The sequence below is a fragment of the Erithacus rubecula genome (genome assembly GCF_903797595.1).
Source record: "Erithacus rubecula genome assembly, chromosome: 4".
Lineage (NCBI taxonomy): Eukaryota > Metazoa > Chordata > Aves > Passeriformes > Muscicapidae > Erithacus > Erithacus rubecula.
The window spans coordinates 15215138-15240842 of NC_136686.1; the positions used below are offsets into that span (position 1 = coordinate 15215138).

At 41.1% G+C, this 25705-nt stretch overlaps 2 protein-coding genes across 15 annotated transcripts in view; one reads left to right on the top strand and one right to left on the bottom strand.

Annotated features, from left to right (window-relative positions):
* AMN1 (antagonist of mitotic exit network 1 homolog) overlaps positions 1–11373 on the top strand; it is a 52579-nt gene extending 41206 nt beyond the window's left edge. For 6 of the 9 annotated variants that reach the window (XM_079303456.1, XM_079303450.1, XM_079303452.1 and 3 more), the window contains 6 exons: positions 3377–3509; positions 5496–5640; positions 6005–6222; positions 7602–7658; positions 8568–8679; positions 9787–10006. In XM_079303456.1, the coding sequence (XP_079159582.1) occupies positions 3468–3509; positions 5496–5640; positions 6005–6222; positions 7602–7658; positions 8568–8679; positions 9787–9860 (648 nt within the window). In that variant the 5' untranslated portion in view covers positions 3377–3467 and the 3' untranslated portion in view covers positions 9861–10006. Of the gene's footprint in view, positions 1–3376; positions 3510–5495; positions 5641–6004; positions 6223–7601; positions 7659–8567; positions 8680–9786 lie in introns of all 9 variants that reach the window. The other 3 variants (XM_079303451.1, XM_079303453.1, XM_079303449.1) reach the window with 3 other exon arrangements.
* A 1609-nt stretch (positions 11374–12982) lies between these two features.
* ETFBKMT (electron transfer flavoprotein subunit beta lysine methyltransferase) lies at positions 12983–20371 on the bottom strand. Of its 6 annotated transcripts, XM_079303463.1 has the most exons (7): positions 20334–20365; positions 18757–18829; positions 18602–18668; positions 18086–18198; positions 17389–17835; positions 14671–14801; positions 12983–13919 (listed from the first exon to the last, which is right to left on the bottom strand). In XM_079303463.1, exons 5-7 carry the CDS (start codon positions 17706–17708, stop codon positions 13555–13557), a joined length of 816 nt encoding a protein of 271 aa, XP_079159589.1. In that variant the 5' UTR covers positions 17709–17835; positions 18086–18198; positions 18602–18668; positions 18757–18829; positions 20334–20365; the 3' UTR covers positions 12983–13554. The 6 variants fall into 6 exon arrangements, with proteins under 6 accessions (XP_079159589.1, XP_079159586.1, XP_079159587.1 ...); XM_079303460.1 differs by lacking the exons at positions 18086–18198; positions 18602–18668 and having other exon boundaries at positions 18757–18877; positions 20334–20354; XM_079303461.1 differs by lacking the exons at positions 18086–18198; positions 18602–18668; positions 20334–20365 and adding an exon at positions 20159–20318 and having other exon boundaries at positions 18757–18877.
* Positions 20372–25705: the final 5334 nt, after the last annotated feature.

The window sequence follows — 25705 nt, forward strand, 5'->3', positions numbered from 1 at the left end:
TCCATAAATGTCACTTTCTTAGAACGAATTTACATGCATCCACGTCTTACTGGAAGTCCTTTTGTGGTCCTAGAGGGTCTCTGGTGGTCCCCAAGTGTCCCCAATGTTGCAAAGGGTGACTTTGCCTTGAACGTTGCTTCTTGTTGCATAATGTTATGAATGACGTTCTATTTGTCCAGTTTATCAAACAACAAGATTAAATTTAGGAACAATTTTTTAATAGAAACAATTGTATATAAATGAATACAATCAAAGTATATTAGATACATATATTTAAATGTGTACAAAATTTGTCAGGGAGTAGTTTAGTATAATTGAGGTTCATATAAAGCATAAGCAAAACTGACTGGGAATACAGGGAGGTGCCTGCCCTTCCTCACCTACCAACTATCAAGCCAAAAATCCCACTTATATAATACATGCTAATACATATTAATATAGAGTTTTCTGGGAAACTCCTCCTAGTTTCTGTTCCTAAAATCTACATCACTGTGTTGTGTTGCACATGCTCTACTAGTAGTTAGGGGTCTCTCATCCTTTCAGGGGTCTTATTTCTGATGAAGGCTCCTTGCCTTCATCAGTGTCAGCTGTGTGACCTTGCAGGTAGTGCAGGCACCCTAAGCTCAGGGCTATGTAACTAACCATATGTTCCCACAATAAAACCTTATTCAAGTTCCATGCCTGGAGTCATCCCAATTTGGCCCATTCCAAGGTTGAAACTTTTTGTTTCTAGATGCTGCTTATCAAACCTACATCCTTCTAGTACTCCCACCTAACATCTGGAGGATTCCATCTGCTTCGTCTCACCATTTCCTTTTTTTGCTTGTAACAATTATTTTCCATTGATATGAGTAGAATTTGGCTGAAATAGTTACAGTTTAGTTGGCACGAATCACATAACATGTAACTTCAGCACAAAAGCCACTATATTCCTCATTATCTGTTTATCCACTGGTTCCAGCTACATTTACCATCCTGTGTGTCTACCTTTTTATTCTTTTGTCTGATTTGCTAGTTAGTCTTTAAGCTCTGTCTTGCAACTCCAAGAGGAACTGAAAATGTCTATTCTCTGCCTTATCTGTCAATGTCAAATTCCTTTGTGTTCTAGAGGAAGTTAGACATAGCACAGGAATAAAATATTTCGTTTCAAAGATAAAAGAAAAATAGCTAGAAAAGAGTTAGATTGTTATTCATACCTTAAAGCACTGAAAATAAGATTATAGTTGCCATGGTGTGGCCAATAAGTGTTTTATAGTTTCCTGTAAAGTAGAATAACTTGAAATAAAAGTGAAAACCTTTACAATTTAAATGATTGTCTTGGGTTGCTTAATTCTTTAAACTGCAGATCAGTGTTGTATTATGAGAATATCAACCAGCTTTTTGAAAAGAGCGTGATTAATCTTAATAACCATTCAAGCTAAATTTAATATGCCAGGTACAAGACAGTTGGCATAGCTCAAATTGATTTCCATGTATCTGCAGGTATATACAGGTTTGGAGTATTTTGGAGTATTTTCTGCAAATTTGAACTAGATTTGGTTTAGATTTGGTGACCCCTTTTACAGCTGCATTAGTGAGACAAGCTCCTGCTTTCTGCTCATCATGTTGCACAGATCCTGCCTGTGAGCAGGTTCACATTTGTAGCCTTCAGAGATGATAATAAATGGTGTGTTTATTATCTTTGATAAGATTTCTTTTTTAGAGGTAAACAACTATTCTTAATCTCTGTAGTCAAGTAGAGGAATGCTGTGTATAGATTAGCTGTTTAATCTCAAAACAAAGAATGTGGATGGTGTAACCTATGTGTACTGAGAGCTTGGTACAGGCTTCTCTGTTGGTCAGTCAGCCAAGTTCATCCAGCAGTCACTGAGGTTCTGTGAAGGCATGGAATTCTTGCCCATCTTGCAGGAATGAGTTAAAGGTGATCCTGTTGTGTGCTTGGATGTGTAAGGGTCTCTGCAGGCAAGGCCTGGGTTTAACTGCCCAGGTTCTGTTTGGAATGTCTCCTCCATTCACTGATACACTGTCCTCTGCAGTGACCTGTTAGAGGTGCTCTTCCTGCACTGTAGCAACTTCAGTTTTTTGGGTTTTTTTTAATGTGCTGCCATGCTGGAAATCTTGGTTCTTTCCTGCCTTAAGTCTGTGCTACCCTTCAGATTATAAAACATTAATATTTTGACCTCTTTAAATTTTTATTTGGTGTGAGTTTGATTTCCTGCAGTTTGGCAGTATTCTGATGCCAGACAAGGTTTTGTTGATAAACCAGTTGCCTGTAGGAGCTCCAGAGCTGTGGTTGTATTGATTTATTAAATAAGGGTATTGATCTAATATGGATGCCCAGCTATGACAGACAAAAGACTCTCTAGCAGTTTCAAGTTAGAAAGTAGATGTTTAATTTGATGCTGGGCATCTGCCTGGGGTAGTCACTAATAGGCACTGCAAAGTTACAAGCAATTCCAGAGTCTATTTATTTGCAAAAGTTTTAAATATTTACATATTCATAACACTAACACCTCCTACGGTAATTAGCTCAAAAAGCTATTAAGCATGCATAGTTTGCTCCCTGAATTAGGTCAGCGGTTCTTTTTATGGGGAGGGGTTGTAAAAGGAGGAAGTAAGGCCAGTCTTCCTCATTCTGAACTTTCAACCCCTCCCATAGATGACAATACAAATGAGCCCTGGGTAAACTCCAATTCCCTCTCTCTGTGACTTTTGAATGGGTTTCCAGATGTAAAAGATTTGCAATTGTCTGTGTTATTTTAGATCTATTTATCAGTTTCTCTATTTCTCATTACACACACAGCTAAACAAACAAAAATGACAAGCAATTAGTTATTTAAATCCAGGATAACCATCTCAAATCCAGCTTCTTTTAACTAACTACTAACTCTTAATTATTTCCAGCAAAGCCTATCTGTCTATCTGCTCCAATTAATTCCAGCAAATCTATCTCTAGTTGAAGTCTTTTCTAAAATCCGTGTCTCATTATGCTAAATTAAATTTGGCATTTCTCCAGGCTGCTGCTGCCCCCTGCATTCAGCCACTTGTCCTGGCAGTGTTGTTTCTGTGAGTTTTAGTCAAGGGGATTTTCATTCAGATCAGACGCTGAACAGCTCTCACTGCAACTGCCAATTTCAGACACAGCTTGAGGAAGGCACAGAAAATAATGGGGCTGATTTTTGCCTTCAGATGCTTAGGGAACAGTTTCACAGAAGGATGAGCTTGACCCCAAAAGACAACAGCTGGTAACATGGAACAGCTGAAAGGTCTGAGGGGACCATAGCTGGATGCAGAAGATGACAATTAATGGCTTGATTGTTCTAGTTCTACTGTGTAATGCCTCTTTTTGATTTATTGTAACTTTCCTTTATTTCAGATGCCTTCAGTGTTTGACAAAGAACATTTCCAGATACTCTGCAGATATTAAGTCATTGCCACCCAATATAAAGGATAAACTGATTAAATTAATGAGTAGGCAAGGGCAAATAACTGATACAAATATTGGTGAGGTAAGAATCCATTCAAAACTATACTGCCTATTCTGGGAGGGGAAAGTAGCCTCTCTTGCACATCAGTCTGTTCCTGAGTATAGTTTGTTTTGAGATGTCTATGCATGATTTATTCTATATAAAATATAGAATATATATGTATAAAGGATATCAGCAGCTTGTTAGAATTCTGTTGGTAGAATTCTATTGACATTAAGCACACAATCTCCATATAATTTATTTAAATTTTGGTTCCTTGAAGTATAATGATGGCAGAGCTAGAAATTGATAGTTCAAGTTCTTCTGTCCTTTTTGCACCCTGATGTGTGTCAGTGTTTCAATATGACATTTATGAATCTAGTAGATTCAGGGGCACATCTGTTTTGCTATCTGTGTACTGTTACATTGTTCAGCCTCAAAGGGAGGCGTGAGAATTGAGGGAAGCTAAAGCTTGGCCTTGGTGTAACAGAAAATGAATGACTCCCTGTGCATTCCTGCTTTGGCCTTTAACTCAAGAGACAAATATTATCAGTTTCTCAGAGTCATCATAGTAGAGCCAAGACTAGAGGCAGAAGCACTGTGGAAAACTTACAAACAAAAGAATTTAGCTTTAGATAAAATGATTTTGTGCTTACACAGAGTAAGTCTTTGAGCAAAAATCAAATTCTTATTAATTTATCTTATTTTGGAAAAATTGTCTGGACAAAAGCTGGTTTAGGCTAGCTTTTCAGTAAGGAATACTTTCAAAACATGTTAATAGACTATATAATTAAAGCCATATGATTGTATGCATATGAATGCACAAAATCCATTAGGATATTTTCAGTCTGGAAATAAACTAGAGACCTTAATTTACAGACTTTTCTGCTGTCTCTTTCTAAAATCTCTTCTGTATTTTGTCTTCATTCAGCAGTTGATCAGTGCCTTCTCTTGGACCCTATTTTACATGTGACTCTGGGAAATTCTACTCTGTTTCTTTTTATTCTTGCCCACATTTATGTTACCATGGATCTTTTTCTCCCTTACTCTGCTTTTTGCTTGGAGCAGCCATCCACATGCACTCCAAACTCCTTATTTTAAATCCTTTTTACCATGAAGTTTGATAAACCCATTCAGCATGTGCCCACAGAATATAAGCCTGTGTTTTTGAATGTCTTATTTTGTGTGCTGCATCCAGACAGCCCTTTTGTCTGTCTAAAAATCTGACAAATTTGCAAAACAGCCAGTTTTCCTTGTAGTATCTTTGTTGTACCTTGTTAGAGTGAACAACAGGAGGATTAGGCCTTTAACAAGCCTGTCAGCTGTGCTGTAACCCTTGCTAGTTTATGGAAATTTATGTTCTGTCCCTGGGAGTTAAGGAAGAGAGTGACAAGCTAAAGGGAGTATATGGCTATTGCTGCTAAAATCTGAGGCCTTCCACTGCTTTGGGTCTAACTTTCATAAATATTCTCTTGTGAAGGATTTCATAAAAATTCCAATCTGGGTCTTGTGGGAATGAAAGATCCCATTTAATGAGAATTTGGTACCTCTTCGTGGTATGGTGATGAGAGTACTTGTTTATGAGGAAGAGAGTGTGTGAGAAAAATACTTTGGGGAGAAAATACCTTCCAAATATCATTCTTACCTGTAATGCAGGTTGAAGTTTTGATCACAGTCAGTATTTTTTTTTCTTGCACTGCAGATTTCTGCCCTCAGAGCTGTGCTAGCAAGTTTGAGGGCATTGTCCTGGATACACATGTAGGAAGTGAACCACCAAGATTGTATTTCAATTGTTTAAGTAGCAGTATTAATGTGTTGGTACTCTGTATGTCACAGAAACAGTTCATGCTGTCAGGAGCTGAACTGTTGCACATATAAACCAGATTGGTTTTAGTTCCTAGGACTGTTAACCCCACCCCTCTATCACAAACTGCTATGTGATGTCTAATATTGTGAGTATTTTCTATAAAAATGCACATGTTTGATGGCATGGCAGAGTTTGACTGAAATGGTGGGTTTTCATTACAGGTGTTGCACCCTGCTGTGGAGTCTCTGGACCTCCGAGACTGTGATATTTCAGATAATGCATTATTGCAGCTTTATAACTGCAAGCAGCTGAAAAAAATCAACTTAAATTCTTGCAAGGAGAACAGATTTGGAATTACTTCAGAAGGTGTGTTATCTGTGCACAGATAACTGGGATCTTATTTGTGATTTATTTTTCTTGTTAGATTGGAATAAATTGCAAAGAAAATATCTAGGGTAAATATTGCTTTAAAAAAAATCCCCAATGCCACCCCAGTACTAATTAAAAGTCTCTGCAGTGGTGTAAATTTCAGGCCTAGAGCACTGATTAACTTAGGACAGAGCTATCAGGTTACTCTCCTGTTAGATTTCTGGTAAAACTGTGCTATGCTCAATATTTCCCACTTTATCTAAATTATTCCTTCCTCAAAACTTGTTTCAGAGCCTTTGGCCTCAGCACGATGGTTATGTTAAAGAATGAATAACTCTTTCAAGTATTGTTTCTTTGGCAGGGGTCATAGCACTGGCCTTATCCTGTCCTTACCTGCGTGAAGCATCTTTCAAAAGGTGCTGTGATATAACTGACAGTGGAGTTCTAGCTCTTGCACTCAACTGCCAATTCCTACAAATAGTGAACCTGGGCAGCTGCTCAGGCATCATGGATGCATCTCTGCAAGCACTAGGAAAAAACTGCAAATTTCTTCACAGTGTGGACTTCTCATCTACTCAGGTAGCTAAGGTGGCAGTTGGCCCATTGATTTTCGTTTGTTTCTTTTTGGATTGTCATGGTGAAGTTCGAAGGGGATCATTTTAACTCTGCTCATGACAAGATTTAGGACTGCAGTTTACTTCTAATTTCTGCCTCTTAAGGAAAAGGAAAGGTATATTTTGCTTATTGGTGACTGGAAAAATACACATTTTGTATTAGAGCACAGATGGTGAAGTAAAGATAAATTTTTGTTAGAAAAATTTGAGGTTGTATTTATTTAGCACAATAATTTTATTTAAGTTATGAAGTTATAATCCAAAATATTCCATTTAAAGAAAGTAGAATCTTGGACAGATTATTGCCTGCTTTCAGTTAGAACAAACTGATGTGGGTAATAATCTAGGATGTCAAACAATACAAGCCCCTAGTAGAAGTAATCACTCCATAATTAAATGATATTTTAGGAGTGATTATGCTTGTCAGAGCTATGTTACAGAGTCAACACTGAAAGAATGACATTTTAAATGTCAGAAATGTCAGGGAAGAGGATTTAACAACAGTATTTAACATGAGAAGGGGGAGACAAGCTGCAAATGCAATCCTGTAACATATTTCATAATTACAGTGAGATAATGAAGCGAGGGAAAGGTTTTTTGCAGTAAGTGTAGTGTTCAATTGATGCTGATGGTGAGTAATTATGTTAAATGTGAGTCCAGTTCAGCATTCACAATGAAATGTCAGTTCTGGAAATCATGTAGGAGGTTCTTATTTTAGATGCTATTCTTCTTTTGAGTTTTCCAGAAGTATGGTATCTTAATATTTTGTTTGGTAATTTTTATTTATTCCCATTTAACTCTCATTTCTCCAGACTTACTCAATTGCTTTTTTATTTCCTTGCCTCTCTTCCTTTATAGAAAATACCTGTTTCCTTGTGTGTATTTTAAATGAGGTAAAAGCTTCTTGAGTAACTACATGTTTACACTTTTTTTTTTCTTTTAGCTTTTCTGCTATGATTACTTTTTTTCCCCAAACCAAGTTGGTCTAGGTAGAGCAGATACACTTTTTAAACCTTTAAACTAAAAGTGCTATGCTCTGACTGTATTAGTGTACCCACAGTTAAATGAGACAAGGAAGCTGCAGAAATAGCAGTTACACAGTTGGAAACATCCTTGCAGAAAGCCAGGCTGGATCAGGTGGCAAGAAAATGAAACAGTATTTAATAGAATGAAAAAAAATCCCCACCTTGGACAATTTTCTCTACTAGTTTAGCTGGAAAGAAAATACTGTAGTGTTAAGTGTATTCACTGACTGCAGGGAATGAATAAATTAGTATGATTTTCACATCCAAATAGCTGTGTTTGAAAAAACTGAGCTTTAATCCATTGTGGTTTTTTCTTCAGGTAACAGATGATGGCGTTGTAGCACTAGTGAGTGGAACATGTTCAAAGAATTTAAAGGTAACTGACCTAACCTAATAGCAGAGGGATGAACAAAAGAAAATACCTGCATTTTTAAATTATTATTTAAAAATTAAAATTATTTTAAAATTATTTAAATTATTATCAGCAGCATTACTTCTGAGGGACGGTTTTACTGACTTTCATTTTTGTCCTCTTTCAAGATCCTTTGAATTTAAGAATTGAAAAGACCTTCCAATAAGGCAGTTTTTTTTTTTTACTTTTACCCTATAATCTCCAAAATATATTTTACCAAATCCTATTTTGCTAGATTTGGTGGTCTTTTTTCTGCATTTCTTCTTCTGTGTTATATTTATTGATAGGTAAGGCAATTTAGAGGAGGGGAAAAAAGTTGATAATAATCTATTTCTTTATTCTGCTTTTCATCTTTTTCTGGCATGTACAAGAGGAAGTAGTTGTACAGCTTCAGAGAAATGAAGAAAAGAGCAGGGTTTGGTCTAATCTTGAAGAAGTTCTTTGATTTCTTTTAGGAACCATGTAGATAAATAGAAATACCAAAAACCAGCAGAGGCTATTTTGGGAAACACCAGAATTTAGTTTGGGTTCTGTTTTCCTGGACATCCAGTTGGTAGCAGAATGTCATGGGCAGAGTGATGGGACTCAAACACCATGGAATCTCGTTGAAGAGTTTATTCAGATGTCTTGAATAGTATGTGTGTATTGGGACAACTTGGCTTTATGTTTTTAGTTTAGACTCTTTACAGAAAAGCTGTCATATTTTTCCTTAGGGTATTTTCCTGCTCTGTGCAGGACAACATATGAGGTCCATACACAGAGGTTGTAATTTCTTCTGGTTGGGGATCTCTGACATGGGTTGGGCAAAGGAAAGCTTTGCCTCTGAAACTCTGGGTGCTCTGACAGGCTGTTGTCATTGCTGTGTTCTAACAGGAGATCCACATGGAGCGCTGTGTGAATCTGACAGACATTGCTGTGGAAGCTGTCCTTACTTGTTGTCCCAAGATACACATTTTTCTCTTCCATGGATGCCCACTGATAACAGGTAGGTCTAATCACAAGATGGCAATTACTTGCTGATCATACCTTCTTGCTTTCTGAAAAGCACACTGTGCTCTATAAGTAACCCCAAACAAATAATAATTTAGTGGATAAAATAATCATCACATACTGAGATTTTTAAAGGAAGATGAGAGTTATGCTGTGAAATGTGGCAGCAGCCTTCAGAGAGGGGAAATTTTTATTTATTTGTTTAGAAATCTTATTTCTTCTCTCCTTCAGAATGCTGATGAAGACCCAAAAACTTCAGAAAAATGTTAGCACCTTAAACCCCTGCTGTATTCCAAAAATGTGGAACAGCATCCATTCAAGAAACAGTGGAATGGAGTAGTGTTGGGAAGGAAATAGAAAAATCTTATGAGTGCCTAACAAGTAGTTCTGAAACTATAGATGAAATAGAGATATTAGCAGTTTTTGATATAGAGGCTGAAAACACCCATGTGAAGGTTTAAGGCCTCTTCCATTGTTTAGATGATGCCAAATGCCACAAATACCAAAGAATCAACAGACATCCTCTCCCAAGCAGGGCAGGAAAGGTCTGAAGATAAGGGTTACAGATAAGAAAGCCATAAAACATGGTAATTTAGTGATTCCTATAGGGTGCATGCAAATATTAGGAAATTAGTATATTGTATTAGATTGGTTAATGGAAATTAGAATATTCATCATAGAAGAATACTTACTGTATTGTAAATGGGAAATCGCTCTCTTACCTCTTACCCCTTGCTCTTACTTTCCATACTCTACACTCTCTCTTACACCCACGCCCTTATAATAAACCACAAACCTAAAGACCAGAAAATAAAGAGCTCCTGAGTCTGTCCAGTGACTGTCCAACCAACAATATAATCCCCACAGAGTAGGACAGCTTATGGGTGTTAACTTGTGTTGGTTGGTGATGCTTTGCAGTTAGGTGATTGGAGAAAGAACCACGAGTGTTTGGATTACTGCAGATGTATCTGAAGTGTGATATTGTGATAGCAAAAGAAGCATAAATGCAGATACAGAATTCCTTTACTGTATTATGTACCTATTCCAAATACCACCTCTATATTCTGAATGAGTAACAAGGAATTTCTTTGCTCTTTTTCAGATCGTTCCCGAGATGCTTTAGAGCAACTCATCATATCAAACAAAATCAAACAACTAACATGGACTGTTTACTGATTATTTGTCCTGTGCATTTGTGTGTCAAGTTTACAGGTGGGAGAGGTCCTTCAGCAAACAAGCACCTGGAGAATGAGCTGGTGGCTCCTGTGCCACCAGGTTGCATCCCTCCTACTTCCCACCGGAAGTCTTTGTTGCCATTCCAGTCCTTGCCTGTGAGCCTGGGCTTCCCCATTGTCTCTCCTTGGAGCCCTGTCTTTGCATTGATCATATTTCATTAAGAGGAAAGTTAAACTATAATTAATATTACAGGGCTGTTGCTCAGGCTTCCCGAAGGGTTGGGTTTGGCTGTTACTTAGTATCCTTTAGCAACTTAGCTACTGGTACCAACCCAGTTTAGGTCAGTCTGTGTTCTGAGTTTGTATTCTGGGATTGTACTTACAACTGAAAATACCAAGCCCAAACACAGAAATATCTGTGAAGCTGGGAGTTTAATCTAACAAAAATCAACAGACAGAACTGGTGAATGGAGGTGGCATTAACAGTAATAACAATGTACTTTCAATAGTAACACAGAATCTCCTTTCACCATGTACTTTTGCTAGGTCTGAAATGAAAAATGTAGGTACCTTTCTTCTGATGTTACTGATGCTGCAGATTTCTGTTCTTACTTACCATCAAATACTTGCTGGATTTTTACACATCCAAAACTACAGCCTGTGAATGTGTAAACATAAACTTGCTTTGGAATTGTTATGGTGACTTTACAAATTTCAGAGTAGTAGCTATGACCAAGGAAAGAACTTAATATATGGGCAAATATTTAATTTGCTCTGGCTTTTGCCTATGTTTCTACATCAAAATCCTTTTAGGGAACAAAATACTGGCATTCATAAGTGTATCTGTGAGTGAAATAGGATTAAATGTAGCACTTAAATCTCAGGATGGTATATGTTCTACTGTATGCAGTTCATTATATAGCCAGTGACCCCCAGAAACAGAAAATATCAATAAACTTACTGTTCAATTGCAGTAATATTAAAAATAATTTTTGAGCTGTAGAATGAGTTTGTTACATGATGGAGTAATGCTCTCATCACAATTATAAGATATGTTCCTTGGCTTTCTTGAACCAACATAACCTGTAGTGAGAATTCTGTGATTTCTGCATTAAGCTCCCTAATGCCATCCATTTTAGCTTTGTAAGGGCATGGAGCACACTGGGTTCATCCTCTGGATCTGGAAGTAGGGCAGTTTAGCTAGCCTGGACTAGCATGGATTTGATGACATTTGGAAACCTAAAGAGTTTAGGCAACCATAAGGAATATGTTTACTTTACTATTTAACTTTTGTCATAGCCACACCTAAGTGTTGCAGAAATAAACCAGTCTTATATTAATCTTTTTAAAGTTCAGGTCTAATTGCATGGAAGGTATTTTTTGTTGCCGATACTAAAGGATATTATGATGTCTGACAATAATCTTTGTTGTGTTGAAGAAGATGGTTTATGAAAGTGGAAGTCTATTTAGAATAGTTATTCAGGTGTAAGTAAAGGTGTATTTTTCCAAGACCACTACCTAAATCCCTTACTCTTGTGCATGGCTCAGCCCCGTGATGAATGTGCTCGTATGATCCCTGTGGGTATAACTGCATCAGTACAAACCATTGGTGCAAGGAGTTGATTTTACTACAGCAGCCACAAGCATCTTACAGCAAATCCTTGCACCAGGTAGAAGCTAATAACCTAATCTACCGGGTGCGGTTGGGTTTTTTTGGGGGGTGTTTTTGAGGTTTTTTTATTTGTTTGTTTTGTTTTGTGGGGTCTTTATTGTTGTGGTTTTTTGTTTGTTTTGTTTGTTTGTTTTTTGTTGCTGAGTAGTTTCTTGTTATGCCCTGTGGAATCTCTGGGATCGATCAGGGCCCATCATTCCTTTGAACTCTTAGACAATAAATGTGTGTTGCACTATTTCTGATATTGAGTCATACAGCTGTTTAGGCAGCTCTCTGAAACAATACTACTGCTGACCTCAGTGGCAAAGTTGTCCTTTTTCTCCTTGCTAATATAACCTTGGATTTGTCATGTTGAAGGCAATGCAGCTTATGCTGTATCCTTAGGTGTGCCTGTATATTTACCATCTTTCCTCTACAGCCTCTTCTCAGCGTACATGCTTAAAAAGCTGTAAAACACTGCAACAAGGTAACACTGTAGGTTTAGGTTTCAAAGTTTAATATAAGTTATTTTAAATACTTTACCCTTAGAGCTTGAGTCTGCCCTTACATGTTTAGTATTTGCATACCTCCACTGGAATGTTTTCTGGTTTACAGTAATTTCAACAAATGTTTACTGGCACTGGGTGAAGTACCATGGATGCATTGACCACTTTGTATTCTCTAGTGCTTGGATCTTATTATTGTTGTGAGCCATGCAGAACTTTCACATATTGTTCTGAAGATTAAATTTTAGAAGTTGGCTGTTTGAATAGTTCTGAAAACTTGTTGGATTATAGAACCATGTATGTCTGACAGTGCTCCTAAACCTCCTACTTCACGAATGCCATGGTTTTCTGAGTACCACATACTTTTTCATATTTGTAAGCTTCCAGCACAGCACCTGGCAGTGTGAGAGTTGTAGGTGCACTGTGTTCTATGGTGCAGTTATTAGCTTCTGATCACTGCTTGTTCAATAATGGACTGCTGAAGTTGACAGTTCCTATAAGCAGTGACTGCTCTGAAAGCATTGATTTCTTCTTCAAATGGCTACAGTTAAAGCATCTTACCTGAGGATCAGATTTTTTTACGATGCTTGGCAGGTGAAACTGGTTCTTAGTTGGCAGATAAAATGAGAATGATTCTGGAGTTTGTCCAGCATCTCCTCAAGAGAAGAGCAAAATAATTATATCAGACTTTTATTCCCTGTTTTTATTTAGCTACTCTCTGTTTGTCACAGAAGTAAAGACTTCTTCATCCCTCAGCAGCTTCCCAAGGTGATAGACTGCCTGGTTTACCCTTGCAAAGGGTCATGTAAGGAATGTAGCTCATTTCACCCTACTCTCAAGGGGATGAAGCTACCCCATAGCTGGTACTATTTATTCACTTTCCATTTATTAAAGCTTTTACACTGGCTGGCAGTCAGGAAGCAGAATTTAGATTTGGATGAAACTCCTACATAATCACTCTGGCAGTTTCAAGGAAGAGGAAATTTTTATTATAGAGGGAAAGGAGGAGATTCAAATTAGTTACTTTGACATTCAGAAGAAATACCCAGAAAAAGAACAAGGCACTTCGAGTTGAGCATATTATGAGCTAATAATCTAGTGGAGAATTTTATGGAGGACAGCAATAATTTCCTGTATTTAGAAATTTTCTATAAATTAACTGCAGAAGCCTATGGAAGCAGTGCAGTATTCCTTCAGCCACAGCACTCTCCCTACAGCAGTATGCTGGACATCCAAAACATTTCACAGTAATGTCAGCAAGACACAAATATACATGGGAAACATCAAACATGCAAACTTCTACATGTAAGTTGTCTGTATATCTGCACTTCAGTGCAGGCCCCTTTGAACACAGTTTGCACGTAGCTTTTACCTCAAATTGAGCAAAAACCTCAGTAAGTATAACTGGAATCAGTCCAGTGAAGGTACAATAAGCTGCTTTGCTTTAACAGATAATGTTCCCTGTTTAATTCCCATTTTCATTTCATATACCTGCAGGAAGCCAACCAAGTGAGACAAAATCCCATAGAAAGGCAGCTTCAAGAGTCCTCTAAGCTGTTTGAGGGCTGATAACTCCAGACAATACTTGATGTTAGCCCGTAGTTTTCTTGTCTTGTATACTCAGGCAGTGAATATTCTATGACTTTGTGCAGCTGACTGTGAATGCTGTGGCTTAAAAACTGATGTCTGCCAGGGTCCCCAATCAGCACTTCAGTCTGGTGAATGCTGATGCACTTCTGCAGCCAGCGATGCAGACCATCAGCAAGCTGTTCATCATAAAACATATCTCCTAGAACTATGAGGTCCCAGTTACCAGCCTCTGAATTGATGATATTCTTAATAGTGATGGGGAAGGGATTCAGGTGGTTCAGTTCACAGTTCAAGATCATTGCCATTCCTGCAACTGAAGAAAAGTAATAAGAAAATTAAAGTTACATTTTAGGGGTCTGCCAGCCAGCCCCCTTACATATTTATGTGACACACCTTTCAATTTTGTCTCTCAAATCTTGTTGTTCATCCTATCTAGGGGGCTTCCACAGTTTTTATTATGAGTCAAAATCTAGCATGAAGTGATGAAATTTTATCTTCATTACACCATGACACAGGGAAGAAGTATTCCTAGAATGGATACAGGTGGAAATCAATCATGGAATTGAAGTAGAATGTAATAACTGCATTAATCTATGGGTATACTTCCTTCCTAACTAATAAGTAATTAAATTATGAATTAACTGTATTCATAAATCAATTATGAAAAGACAAAGTCTAGAGGAGAAAGGCAAAATCCAAGCCCTGAGGTACATGGAAGTACAGGAAAATGCTATGGTCCTACAGAGAAGCCAACTCGCTGCTTGTGCTGGGAGTTCTCATCCAAACCAGCTGTGATGGTGTATGGGCAACACTTGACAGAAACTTTCCTGTTTGTTCTAAGGAGCTATGGAGATACACCTGGGCCAAGAGAGGCTAGTACAACCCAGCTTCCAATACTGGCAAAAACCCATTCCTCTTTTTAGCATTCTTAGGATTCTGTTTGTAACATGAATTTCTTCCAAATAGAGCAAAGAAAAGTCTGTGTTAAAGATGCTTAAAAATTAGTATCTTTAAAAAAATTAAAAATTAGTATCTTTACACTGAGATGAAAAGAAAAGCCTTACTAGGGTCAATGTCATTGGCAAGGACTTGGGATGCACCACTCATCACAGCAGCTATTGCTGTTGCTCCACATCCACTTCCAAGATCCAGAACCGATCGCCCTTTAACCACATGTGGATTATCTAAAATATACCTGAGAAAGAAAAGCTGTTAAAGCAGTAAACAAGATCATGCCAATTTCTCCGGTTTATATTACACTGCACAAGAGTTTCTTGCCAAACATGTAATGAAGTGTGGTACCTAACACTATTCCACATGTGCAGCTGCCATGAAACTCCTTATTTGCCTCGGATGATATAAAAATCAAGAACCATCATTTTTCTCCCTTAGTCCTCCATCACCCACAAACAAAAAGAAATTCAGCCAAGTAAGCAACATTTTAAGTCAATCATCTCCTTTTCTGATAGGGGAGCTTATCTGTTAAGTAGACACAAACTGGTAAGTGGACACTTGTAGGTAACTTGAATTCATCAGAATGCATGAGAAATAGTAGAGTAAGGATTTGTAGAAATTAAAATCAATCTGACTGAACAAACATGATGCATTCACAGTGAATATGGTGCCCACCCATCAATCTGAAACACTGCTTATGCAAGTGCTTGGAAGAAGGGGAATTTCTCCTCTTTTTTTCCTGAGCCATGCAGATAAGGATGCAAATACTTTGCTTAGTGTTGTTCCAGAGTAGCAACAGAAAAAAGAATAGAGCTGTGGTGAGTAGGAAGGGTATCCTCATCTAACTGCTGACACCTACCAAGAGAAATACTGAAAAACCTTTAGGCTGGAAGTGGAGAACTGAGAGAAGGCAAGTAGCAGTTATTGTTAAATACTATGAATCATATTATAACCATTGCAGAGGGTTCAGAACTTAATTAGCTGCCTTGAAATTCATTTGGTTGCAAAGGGGAAAGCCCCAAATGTCAGGGAGAAGCGTCCTCAGTGAAATTAATTACTGCAAACTGCCATAATTTTACTACCAATTTCCATAACTTCTTTGAAGTAGAACAAGAAAGGATTCTACATTTGTGTTATCTTCTGACAGGGAAAGTGATGCCTGACTCTTCACAGAGTGCTACAGGTAAGCACAGCTTTTGCAGGGGGATTCCAGTGCAGATAGCTGTAACAGAAATTTGAGACTGGTGTACAATGGGAAGGGATGGATGGAAATGTCTGGGCCTGGCAGCACCAGCAGGAGTGGCACCAAGAGGCCTAGTAAGCTTGTCAAGTGCAGGACATTTGTGTTGAGGCTCAGCAGCTCTTATGTTTAACAGCATTCCCCTAAGGCCATCACTGCCCTAAGGATAACCCCTAGTTTATCACCAGGACCAAGGACAGTGTGGGATCTTCACAGAAGTGCTGCACTTCTCCTTTCTAGGGGCTCTGCTTGGATTTGCCATGACTTTCCATTTGTGTAGGGCATGATGTGGCCCTAATGCTGCAAATGCCTGGTTTCCAGCTGAGTGGGTACTGAGTTACTGCTGCTGATTGTGGTGACTCAGGACAGCTGGATGCTGCTGTATCCCCTGGCACAGTGCACACAGTGTCTCTGCTCTCCTGGGTTAATGAGGAATATTGGATTACACCGAGAGTAGCAGCTTGAAACAGGAGACTCCTGATGCTGTGGAAACACCAGCTGTAAAAGGAGGACAGTTATGGAGGCAACCATATGTTTTTGTGCTCCCTTTTTACTCTTCAAAATTATGCAGCCGATTTCTGACATTTCTTAGTACATCAAACCAGTGCATCAAACCATAAACAGACAATAAAGTAATTAAATGCCAGATAATTATTATTGCTACCCAATACCTGAACATACAAATCATATAATATCAAATGAAGAAATTAACTAACCTATTTTATATACCCCATTTTTAGGAGTGCTGTAGTTCATCTACATGGTAGGCTAATCAACTCATAATTAAACAGTAAGACTCATCTTTTACCTGGTCAAAACTGCCTTCTTACTTATGCTTTCTTGCAGAAAAACAGTAACGCCCAAATTCAGATTCTTCCCTTTCATCTATGTGGGGACTCTCTGACAGCTTGTTCTCTGCTGTAAAAATTAAGATTTTTTTTTTTTCTGTTGTTTAAGTGAGAGATTTTGATTTTACAAAATAAAAGAACTCTTAACTAGTTCTTGAGAATCAGAAGCGTTAAAGACATTTTGACAGTCAGTGGCCAAAATCAAAATGTGGCTTCTGATGTGACTAAAAGCCATAATAAGTCGTGGCAATAAGACTGCTGATATCCTAGATGAGAAGAGTGATTCAGAGTAACCAGCACTCCAAGTGCATCAGCATTAAACTACTTTTCTCAACAGACCAGACGCATAGCCACACTCCTGTCTGTCTCAAAAAACAAAAAACCCACACACATTATGACAAAATAGCAATCCTCTTGTTTGGAGTGATAGAATTAAACACCTCACTAGGTTTTGATGGCAACTGCACAGCCCTTCCATGGATCCAAATTCAGCCCCGTTGTCAGCACATGCATGGCCACTGAATATAACAAATTTCTACTTAAAAGACATTAAGTTATTTTACACAGCAGGTGCTGGAACTTGCTGCCAGTCAGCAGAGATTGGAACATTCCAGTATAAGCAGAGAGGAGGATAGATAATGCAGACAGGCAAACAGACATCACTAGAAATTGCTACAAACAGAGCCAAGTCTGACATCCTAGGACACTACTTATTGGCTGTGGTGAATTGTGCCACATACCTGGAGAGGGCTTGGCCTCCTGGCCAGTAAATGGCCCAGAAGGGGTCTCCATAAGGCCACAGGTCAGGTTTCTCTCTCCAGAACCTGCAGCGAGGGGTGAGGAGGCGCAGCCGGATCTCTGGAGTGAGGTGCCCGCTGTTGGTGACCTCAGTGTTCTCCTCCAAAAACGCTCTCACCTCGGGATCCAGAGATTTGCCCGTGCTCCAATGGCAGCAGCGCTTCCAGCACAGAGAGGGGCCTCCCCTCCTGCTTCTCCACAACTTGGTAAGGGTGTTCTGCCTGCCCAGCAGGAGCAGCTGCTTCCAGCCAGGGAAGGCCATGCTTCCCCAAGGACACCAGCCTTCCCCAGGAGAGCTTGAAGCACAGCTTTTCTGCAGTAAGTGGTGAGGCACAAAGTTTGAAACAAACTCAGAGGATGTGGTTTTTCATAGTGATGGATGACAATTCCTGAAAGAAGAAAAACAGTTTGTAAGTCATGTTTCTTCAGTGACTTCAAGGCTTTGCACCACCAGGGACTTCAAGAAGAAGAGGTCCCTGTGCTCTTATGCTTTGCCCCTGCCCAGTCTCAAGTCTGAAAGAAGTGGTATTTGAGGAAGAAGCTATCAAGAGACCCATTCACAAGAGTACTCTAAACTCATCCAGTGAGAAACAACCAGTTAGTGGGACAGCTGATAGAGCTAAAAATTAAATGTGCAACCTTTTAACATCTCTCTCCCTCTGCCCTGAAGATATACACACAGCAATCTATTCCCATTTAGGGTTCTTCCACTGAATCTTCAGCTTTGGGGGGAAGACTCTGGATTGCAGGGCCTGTGGACATAGCAATGGTTATCAGTAGGTTGTTTGAAGAGACACCATTAATTAGCAATTTTATAATGGTGATGGATCTTTAATACAAAAGCATCTTTGTAAAGGTAGCTCACTGTAGCCCACTCTGACAAACTAAACATGCTCCAAGCTGTCTGAAGAGAGAAACTGAATCCAACACATTTAAATTAAGTTTTTAAGAGGTGATACATTCAGACTGGACAGCCTTCTCACACCACTCAAGGCACGAGTACACTTCATACAAGCAGTAAAGGAGAACAAAAGATTAGCGTGTCAGAGTTTAGATTCATTTAAGAATCAAGAGAATGGAGGGTGGAGAGGCACAGCACTGCATTGAGAGGCAAAGGAAGAGCCTCTCAGCACTTCATTACCAAACTTTCCTCGCCCTCCTTCTCTTGCAGACCCTGGGCCTTTCCTATGCTGATCCTGTGAGTACACTAGCAAGAAGTGGCCTGCAGGGAGAGGAAATGTGTTCCAGCCTTCCTGCTTAGATATCCTTCATCCATCCATGAGTGTTTCTGTACCACTTTCCTTCCTCACCTAGCTCTCTAATTTCTTTTTAATATCTCAGACTTCCTTGCTTCAGAGCACAGCTTTTGAACCTCCCTTGAAACTGACAACCAGTGAAGCATTTCAGGCCTGTGCTTCCACAACATCGAGACTGCAAGTACAAACAAACCAGAAACTGAACTCATTGTTTTGCAATTGTTTTCTCCCTTCTGCAGTGGTTTTCACAAACCAGCAGAATGACATATGAAGAAAAATAACTTTCATCCCAGCCCAACAATTTTTCACAACAGAAGAATCATGGACAACTTCTCCATCTAATAGCTGTGCAGGTTGTCCTTAAAACTAGACAAAGGGACAACAGGAAGAATATGCCAATGAAACAGTCTTACTACTTTGTAATTCATTAGATCAGTTTATCTTTATTTGTGTGTGTCTTTAGAAAAAATTCATACGTGTTTAGTGGTATTTTTGTTGTGTGCAGGCCTCGGCTTTAAGAACTGGCTTTAATTTCATCACTTACTAAAATGCTAAGCTGTAACTTCACAATTTGCTGTTTAGGTTGATACTCCCACTAAATCTTTGTTTAAATCATTGGCTAGAGGCTTTATGTTTCTATTACAAATAAATACACATAATCAAACATTTTGCATTTTTCCACAGTGGAGAATGCCATTCAGCAGAGTCCATGTAATTAATGAATGCAATTAGCAAATGCCTTCCTTCTTGAAGGCAGAGCTCTATAATCCTCATCTGCCTAAGGGAAGCATGATGTTAACTGCAATCAATTGGAGAGATAAATCTTGTCAGCAAATGCTGTATGCTGGCTTTTCTCCACGAATTGTAGCAAATTAGCAGGGCTGAGATTCTGTAGCGTTTATTTGCCCGTCACGATGGTTACTCTCCTGAAATTAATCATTGGTACAGAAACACCTGCCAAGAGCTCAGTGCTCAAGATGCCCAGCTGAGCTTAAGTGGTTAGTGAGGGAAGGCATCAGGATGGGCATCCCTGTGTTTGACACTCCTGGCCCGCCCATTTTCCTGGGAATAAATTCAGGATGGATAGCAGGATGGATACCCCTGTGTTTGATTTTCCTGGCCCGTCCATCTTACAGGGAATAAAATCAGGATGGATAGAACAGATATCACTGCATTTGACACCACTGGCCTGCCTGTGTTACTATAAATCAGTGAGTGAGTCCAACTTGAACAAGAAGACAAAACGTAGCAAAACGCAGAAGAAAAACCTCACCTTCTCCCCCCCCCCCAAAAAAAAAAAAAACCAAAAAACCGAACCCCCATTCAAACACCAATTTCTAAGCAATTTAATTTGTTTTTCTTTTTCTTTTTTTTTTTTTTTTTTTTTTAGGCAGCAAGAGCCTCCCAAAGCCCAATCACCCCGCCGCAGCTTCCCCTCGGGGGATGCCAGTCCGACCCACGCCGCTCCTGCGAGGGAGGCGAACGCGGCCGGGGCCGCCATCGCCGCCATCGCCGCTGGGCTCCAGCGGCAAAGCTGCCGCAGGCCCTGCGAGCACGGGCAGCTCCCGGCCGGGGCCGAGGGACAGCCGGGCCCGCTGCCCGGCCTGGCCGGAGCCCCGGCCCGCACGTACCTGCTGCCGCCGCCGCGCTCCCGGGGCCGGGCCGGGCCGCGCTCCCGCCCGCCAGCCCGCCTTAAAGCGGCAGCGCCGGAGAGCCCGGCCCGCCGCACCGCCCGCACTGCCCGGCCCGCTCCACTGCCCGCACTGCCCGGCCCGCCGCACCGCCCGCACCGCCCGCACCGCCCGGCCCGCTCCACTGCCCGCACTGCCCGGCCCGCCGCACTACCCGCACCGCCCGGCCCGCCGCACCGCCCGCACCGCCCGGCCCGCTCCACTGCCCGCACTGCCCGGCCCGCTCCACTGCCCGCACTGCCCGGCCCGCCGCACCGCCCGGCCCGCTCCACTGCCCGCACCGCCCGGTCCGCACCGCCCGCAGGCCTCGCTGCACCCGAGCCGGCTCTCCTTCCCGTCCTGCAGCCGCTCCCAGTCCGGACCCTGCGCGGTGCCGTGGGCCTGCTCCGCTCCTAATGCGTTTGAAAGGCTTTTCTGAAAGACGTGCGGCGTTGTGAACTGGCCCTGTGTTTAAAAAACATTGATAAAAATCCACGCGGGAAAAGGAGCGATAACACACGTCCCAGTTGAACGGCAGGGGAAGTGAAGGTTTTTTTTCCCCCTTTGCACATCAGATCCAGGGCACTGCCAGTCCGGTGTGACCCACGGAAAGCTCTCCGGCCTCCTGGAGACGGCAGCAGCAGCCACCGCAGGCAGCGCCCAGCGCCAGCTCTGCCCTCGGGCAATGGCACCTCTGCCTTCTCCTCTGCATGTTCCCGTTCCACGGGCTCCATCCCTCCCGTTCGTGCTTCTGCTGCTCCAAAGGCCCCTTCCTTTCTCTCCCCAGACCCTCTCCGGCGTGGCAGAGGGCGGGGGCCCCGTCCCAGCACCGTGCTGTTGCTGTCCCTCAGGAGGGCACAGCTCAGCGGCAGTGACACCCACACCTACAAACACTGGTGTTTCCTCCGAGCCTCCAAGGGCCACATTTTCGCGTGGCAATGACCGCGACTCATCGGTGTGGGACAAGGAACCAAACCCACCTGCATCCCCTCCAATTCCCGTTTCTGAGCTTCACAGAGAGATCCCCCAAACGGGCTCACCTCCCTCTGAGACCCCTGCGACTCCCCAACAGCTCCCACCTCGTCTCTGTCCCATCTGCTGGGATTTAGGGAATGCGAGCAGCTTCCAACAGGAGTGACAAATGCGGGATTACATTCCCGGTGGGACAAAGTGTACCAAATTTCTCGCTCTGCGTTTTTAAAAGGCTCTTGTGCATCGCCTGAGGTGATGATTCTGCTTCACTTGGGGTGCCAGAGGTTTAAACCTGGCAATTCCTGAGCCCGAGGCTGCCCAAATCTCTGAGATTACGAGGCCATCTAGTGATCTGAGAGCTTGTTACAATTAAAATGTACTCTCCAGGGTGGGAAAGCTGCTTGTGAACCTGGATCTGTTCTTCAAGTGCGGGTGGTCTGCAGCCTCCTAAGAGAAGATGACCCCTGGGTGCTGGGCTGCAGAGTGACCAGGACCCAGACAGAGCTGGTGTCCTCCTCCCACACGAGGAATCCACATACATGTTAAACTACCTTTTGCTCTTCTGAAGCAGGACCCACACTCAGTCATTTTAGAAATGATCCCTCAAATTGTATAAACGTGGACCTTTGTGGTTTAAGCTCAAGCAAGAACATTATTTCTTGGAGCCCCCAGGGGAACTGTGAAGTTTCAAAGGTCTTTCAGCAGCTCTTGCTAGTCCTCTCCAAGAAGGGAGATACTGAAAACACTCATAGTGCACAAAATTGTGAATAAAACATGCAGTGTTTTCTGAAATAAAAATTGTGAATAAAATTTGCCCTCTTGATACTGGGAATAAAGAACTTGGTAATGTTATCAACATCAGCTCAGCATGCCATGTAAGATCTGGTACCAGGATGCTGACAGGTACAGCTGTACCCTGCACATTTCATTTTATGCCTGACATGGTTCTCAGGAAAGCTTTTACACTTAGATCACCGGCCTCTTTGACTGATATTTTAACAAGTATCTTCTCAGATCTAGTTTTTCTGAACTTCTGAACTATGATTTTACATAGCAGCTATGGGAACCTCGATGAAGCCGCTGCTGTCTAATACAGACCAAGATCATACTTGCAAAGGCAGTTAAACAGGATAGAATCATAAAACCACAGAGTGGCTGGTGTTGGAAGGGTCCTGAAAGATCATCTAGTTCCAGCTTCTCAAAGAAGTTGTCTGGCTGCTCCCAGCTGAGAGATTTCTTATGTGAAAAAGGAGGGGTAAAGTCTTAGGTTTCCAGTAACAGTGGCAGGGATGTTAGAACCAGAATTTTTTCTCATCTAACTATAAATAATTAGTTGTGATTTTACAGATTCCTAGCATGACATAAGAAAGCCCCAATACCAGTGATAGTTGCCATACCTCTAAATGAGAGTCTAACCCTTTAACCTTTCAGGACAAGCTTTGTGCTTATTATTTCAGCAAAGTACCAAAGCCTGTAATCGTGAGAAAACAGAGTTTAATTTCCAAAGGCTTTTTGCTTTAGATGGTGGCATCTTAAGAATTTCAGCTACAATTTCTGTGCAAACTACCAGAAGTGTGCTGGAATTTACTCTGAGGACAAGGACATCTTTGATCACCACAGAACATCGATTTGGTGTATCACAGAAGAGTGCAACACTTGCAAAATGCAGTTGTAGAGTAGCACACAAGGGACTCCCCGGTGTCGAGGGAATTAGGCTGATGCTACAACTGCCCAAGTGTCTGGGGAAATATTGTTTGAGCCAATTAACAACAAAGAAATGGAGCTGCCCAAGGACAGAGAGGAGCTACCTTCACATTAGCATGCCCATAGCTCATGAATCTTCACAGATAAAAAGCTGAAACTGAAAGGAAGGCAGGCCAGTGGTTCAGCAGCCAGGATATCTCCCACTCTTCCTCTTCAGGTAACAAGATGCAAGGCCAGCTGCTCCTGTTTGCTGTGGTAAAAAGTCCTTGATGGAAATTCAGCAAGGGGAAAATGAATGGATTCAGGATGCAACTGACTCGTAAAAAGCACTCCAGCAACTCAGTATGAATAGTCAGGAATTTTGCACATCAGGATCAATTTGTGGCTGCTCAGAGGCTGTGGAAGCAAGTCATTATCAGAATGCAGCTGGTGCAAGTAGCTAAGGTAAAATTGAAGCTGAGAGCTCTGGCTAGGTAAGGGAGAGGCAATTCTGTTATTCTGTCATGCCTTCAGCTACAATTCAATTTTAGAATAACAGTACATCTTTGGCAGTTGAAGAATAAGTGTCTTAACATAAAAACAGTCACATATTTCTTGTGATGTGTCTTGAAAGTGCTTCTCATGGAATTATCTTTCCCCACTGCCTTGCCAGCTGCATTAGGTAAGGAGCAGGAAGGAGCAGCAGCTAGCAGAGATGAAGGCACCAAATGCCTTCTAGCAGTGGAGGCAAGAAGGGAAAATTGTAAGGTGCAGCTATTTTTCAGATTGGAGGTGGGGTGATGAAGTTGAGAAACTGTATTAATCTTACCCTTGTGCTGCTGTAGATTCAGGTTTTTGGGCACAGAAAATCTGTTGTCTGTGAGAGCCTTGTTGCTAAGAGTGAGAAGTCAAAAACTATTATCTCTGAGCTCATTCTTGGTTTTGTGTTTTGTCCATGTCTGTGATGGAAGTATTCTTGGCCTTGTTGGCTGGATTTATTCATGTGCAGTCAGACATGAGAGTAAATTTTTAGCATGAATGAAGATTGAAAAGATGTGCAGAGTCAGGTGGCTTGTGCTTCTCTTTGGTGTATTTTTGGATACTTGTTTTTCTCTTAAAACTAGATGGTTCATATTTTCAAGTTGAACAGCTGAAGTCTTCTTGAGCTAGTAGCACTTTGGGTCTTATATATCTCATGCAGTAATGACCTTTGGGCTCCTGAGTTTCAGGTCCCAGCAAAATATTGTGATTATCAGTTGTGGCTGGCATCAGAGCATTTATTTGTTTGGAGGTTTTGTAATTATTTTAGGCATTTTGTGTGTGTTCCTGCAAAGCCCTGAAAGATGATGGAAGCTGAGTATGGGCAGCCAAGAAAAAGGCTGCTTAAGCACCATGGAGTGTCTCTGTTCTGGTTTCCAGACAACAGGTAGCTAAGTTTTTCTGAGTGACACAAAGTCATTCTTCATGACCTCATCCCTTCTGACTTCCTGGGACTGTAAAACCCATCCCATGTCTTACCTGCAGCTTTGTCCTACACTCTCTCCATATGTGATATATCCATGTGTGATATGCACATCTCATTATTTCAGTATATATATTAGACCTTAGTTTCTCCCAGACAAGCAAAAACAGTGTCAAAGACCAGATCTCAACCAACACCTAGTCTGGAGCATGAGATCATGACCACCAGCTGGGAGCCTAATGCAAACTTCCCAGTTTTGGCTCTGTGTGTTGCCAGGCAGGCTGGATTCACTACTGTGTTTAAACCTCTAATTCATATTTGACAAATTCTTCTTCTGAGTAATTCTTCTATTTTCTCCAGGTAGTGAAATTGGTCCATCTTGTTCCAGAAACAAATCCTGAAACAATAGCACCTTTAGTCATCTGATTTTAAGGACCATGCTAACAGCAGCTGGTGCCAAAGGACAAGGTAAGCAAATCAAGTTTTCAAGGAGCTGCATCAGTTCACAGCAGCTGGTTTGCTCCTGCAATTCAAATTTTCTAGTTTTCCACTGGTGTTCAGAGCCTTGCACCAGCAGAACTTTTCCTTTCACCTTCCACATGGTAGTCTGCCAGAAATTTGGACCTGGAGACAGAGGAAACAATGGAGGTATGAGACAGACAAGATAGACAGGTGGTGCTTACTCTGTAGAGCATCTAGAGGAAGCTCTTTGCCTAGGGCCTGACACAATATGCTTCCTCTTTTGGCTGATCTTTGCTATTGGGCAGGTATCAGGGTCCTCAAGCAATTTAGTTGTGAGTCGGGGTCATGCTATGTCAGGACCTGTGCTATCCATTATTTTGCATTAATATCCAGAGGACATGGAAAATAAGTGATACCACTGCAAGGAAAGGAATGAACAAAAACTCACATGATGAAGAGAGTGAAACTGAAGTTGGATGTGACTGAGGATAGAATAGCTGCTGTTTATGCACATGCAGGCATAGAAAGGTCATAAGGAGCTGAAAACACTTGGTCTTTGAAACTCCTCTCAATTTTCATTGATATCCTACAAAGTGTTGGCTCCACTGGCTTTCTCATCCATACTTATGTAGCATATCCTCTAAAATAGGGTATTTGGCATACCTCTCCTTTAGGGTACAGGCAAGTATCCTAAAGTATTTTTGTATCAGTAGATTTCAAACACACTTGTGAATAGAAGAATAGTTGGGCTCGA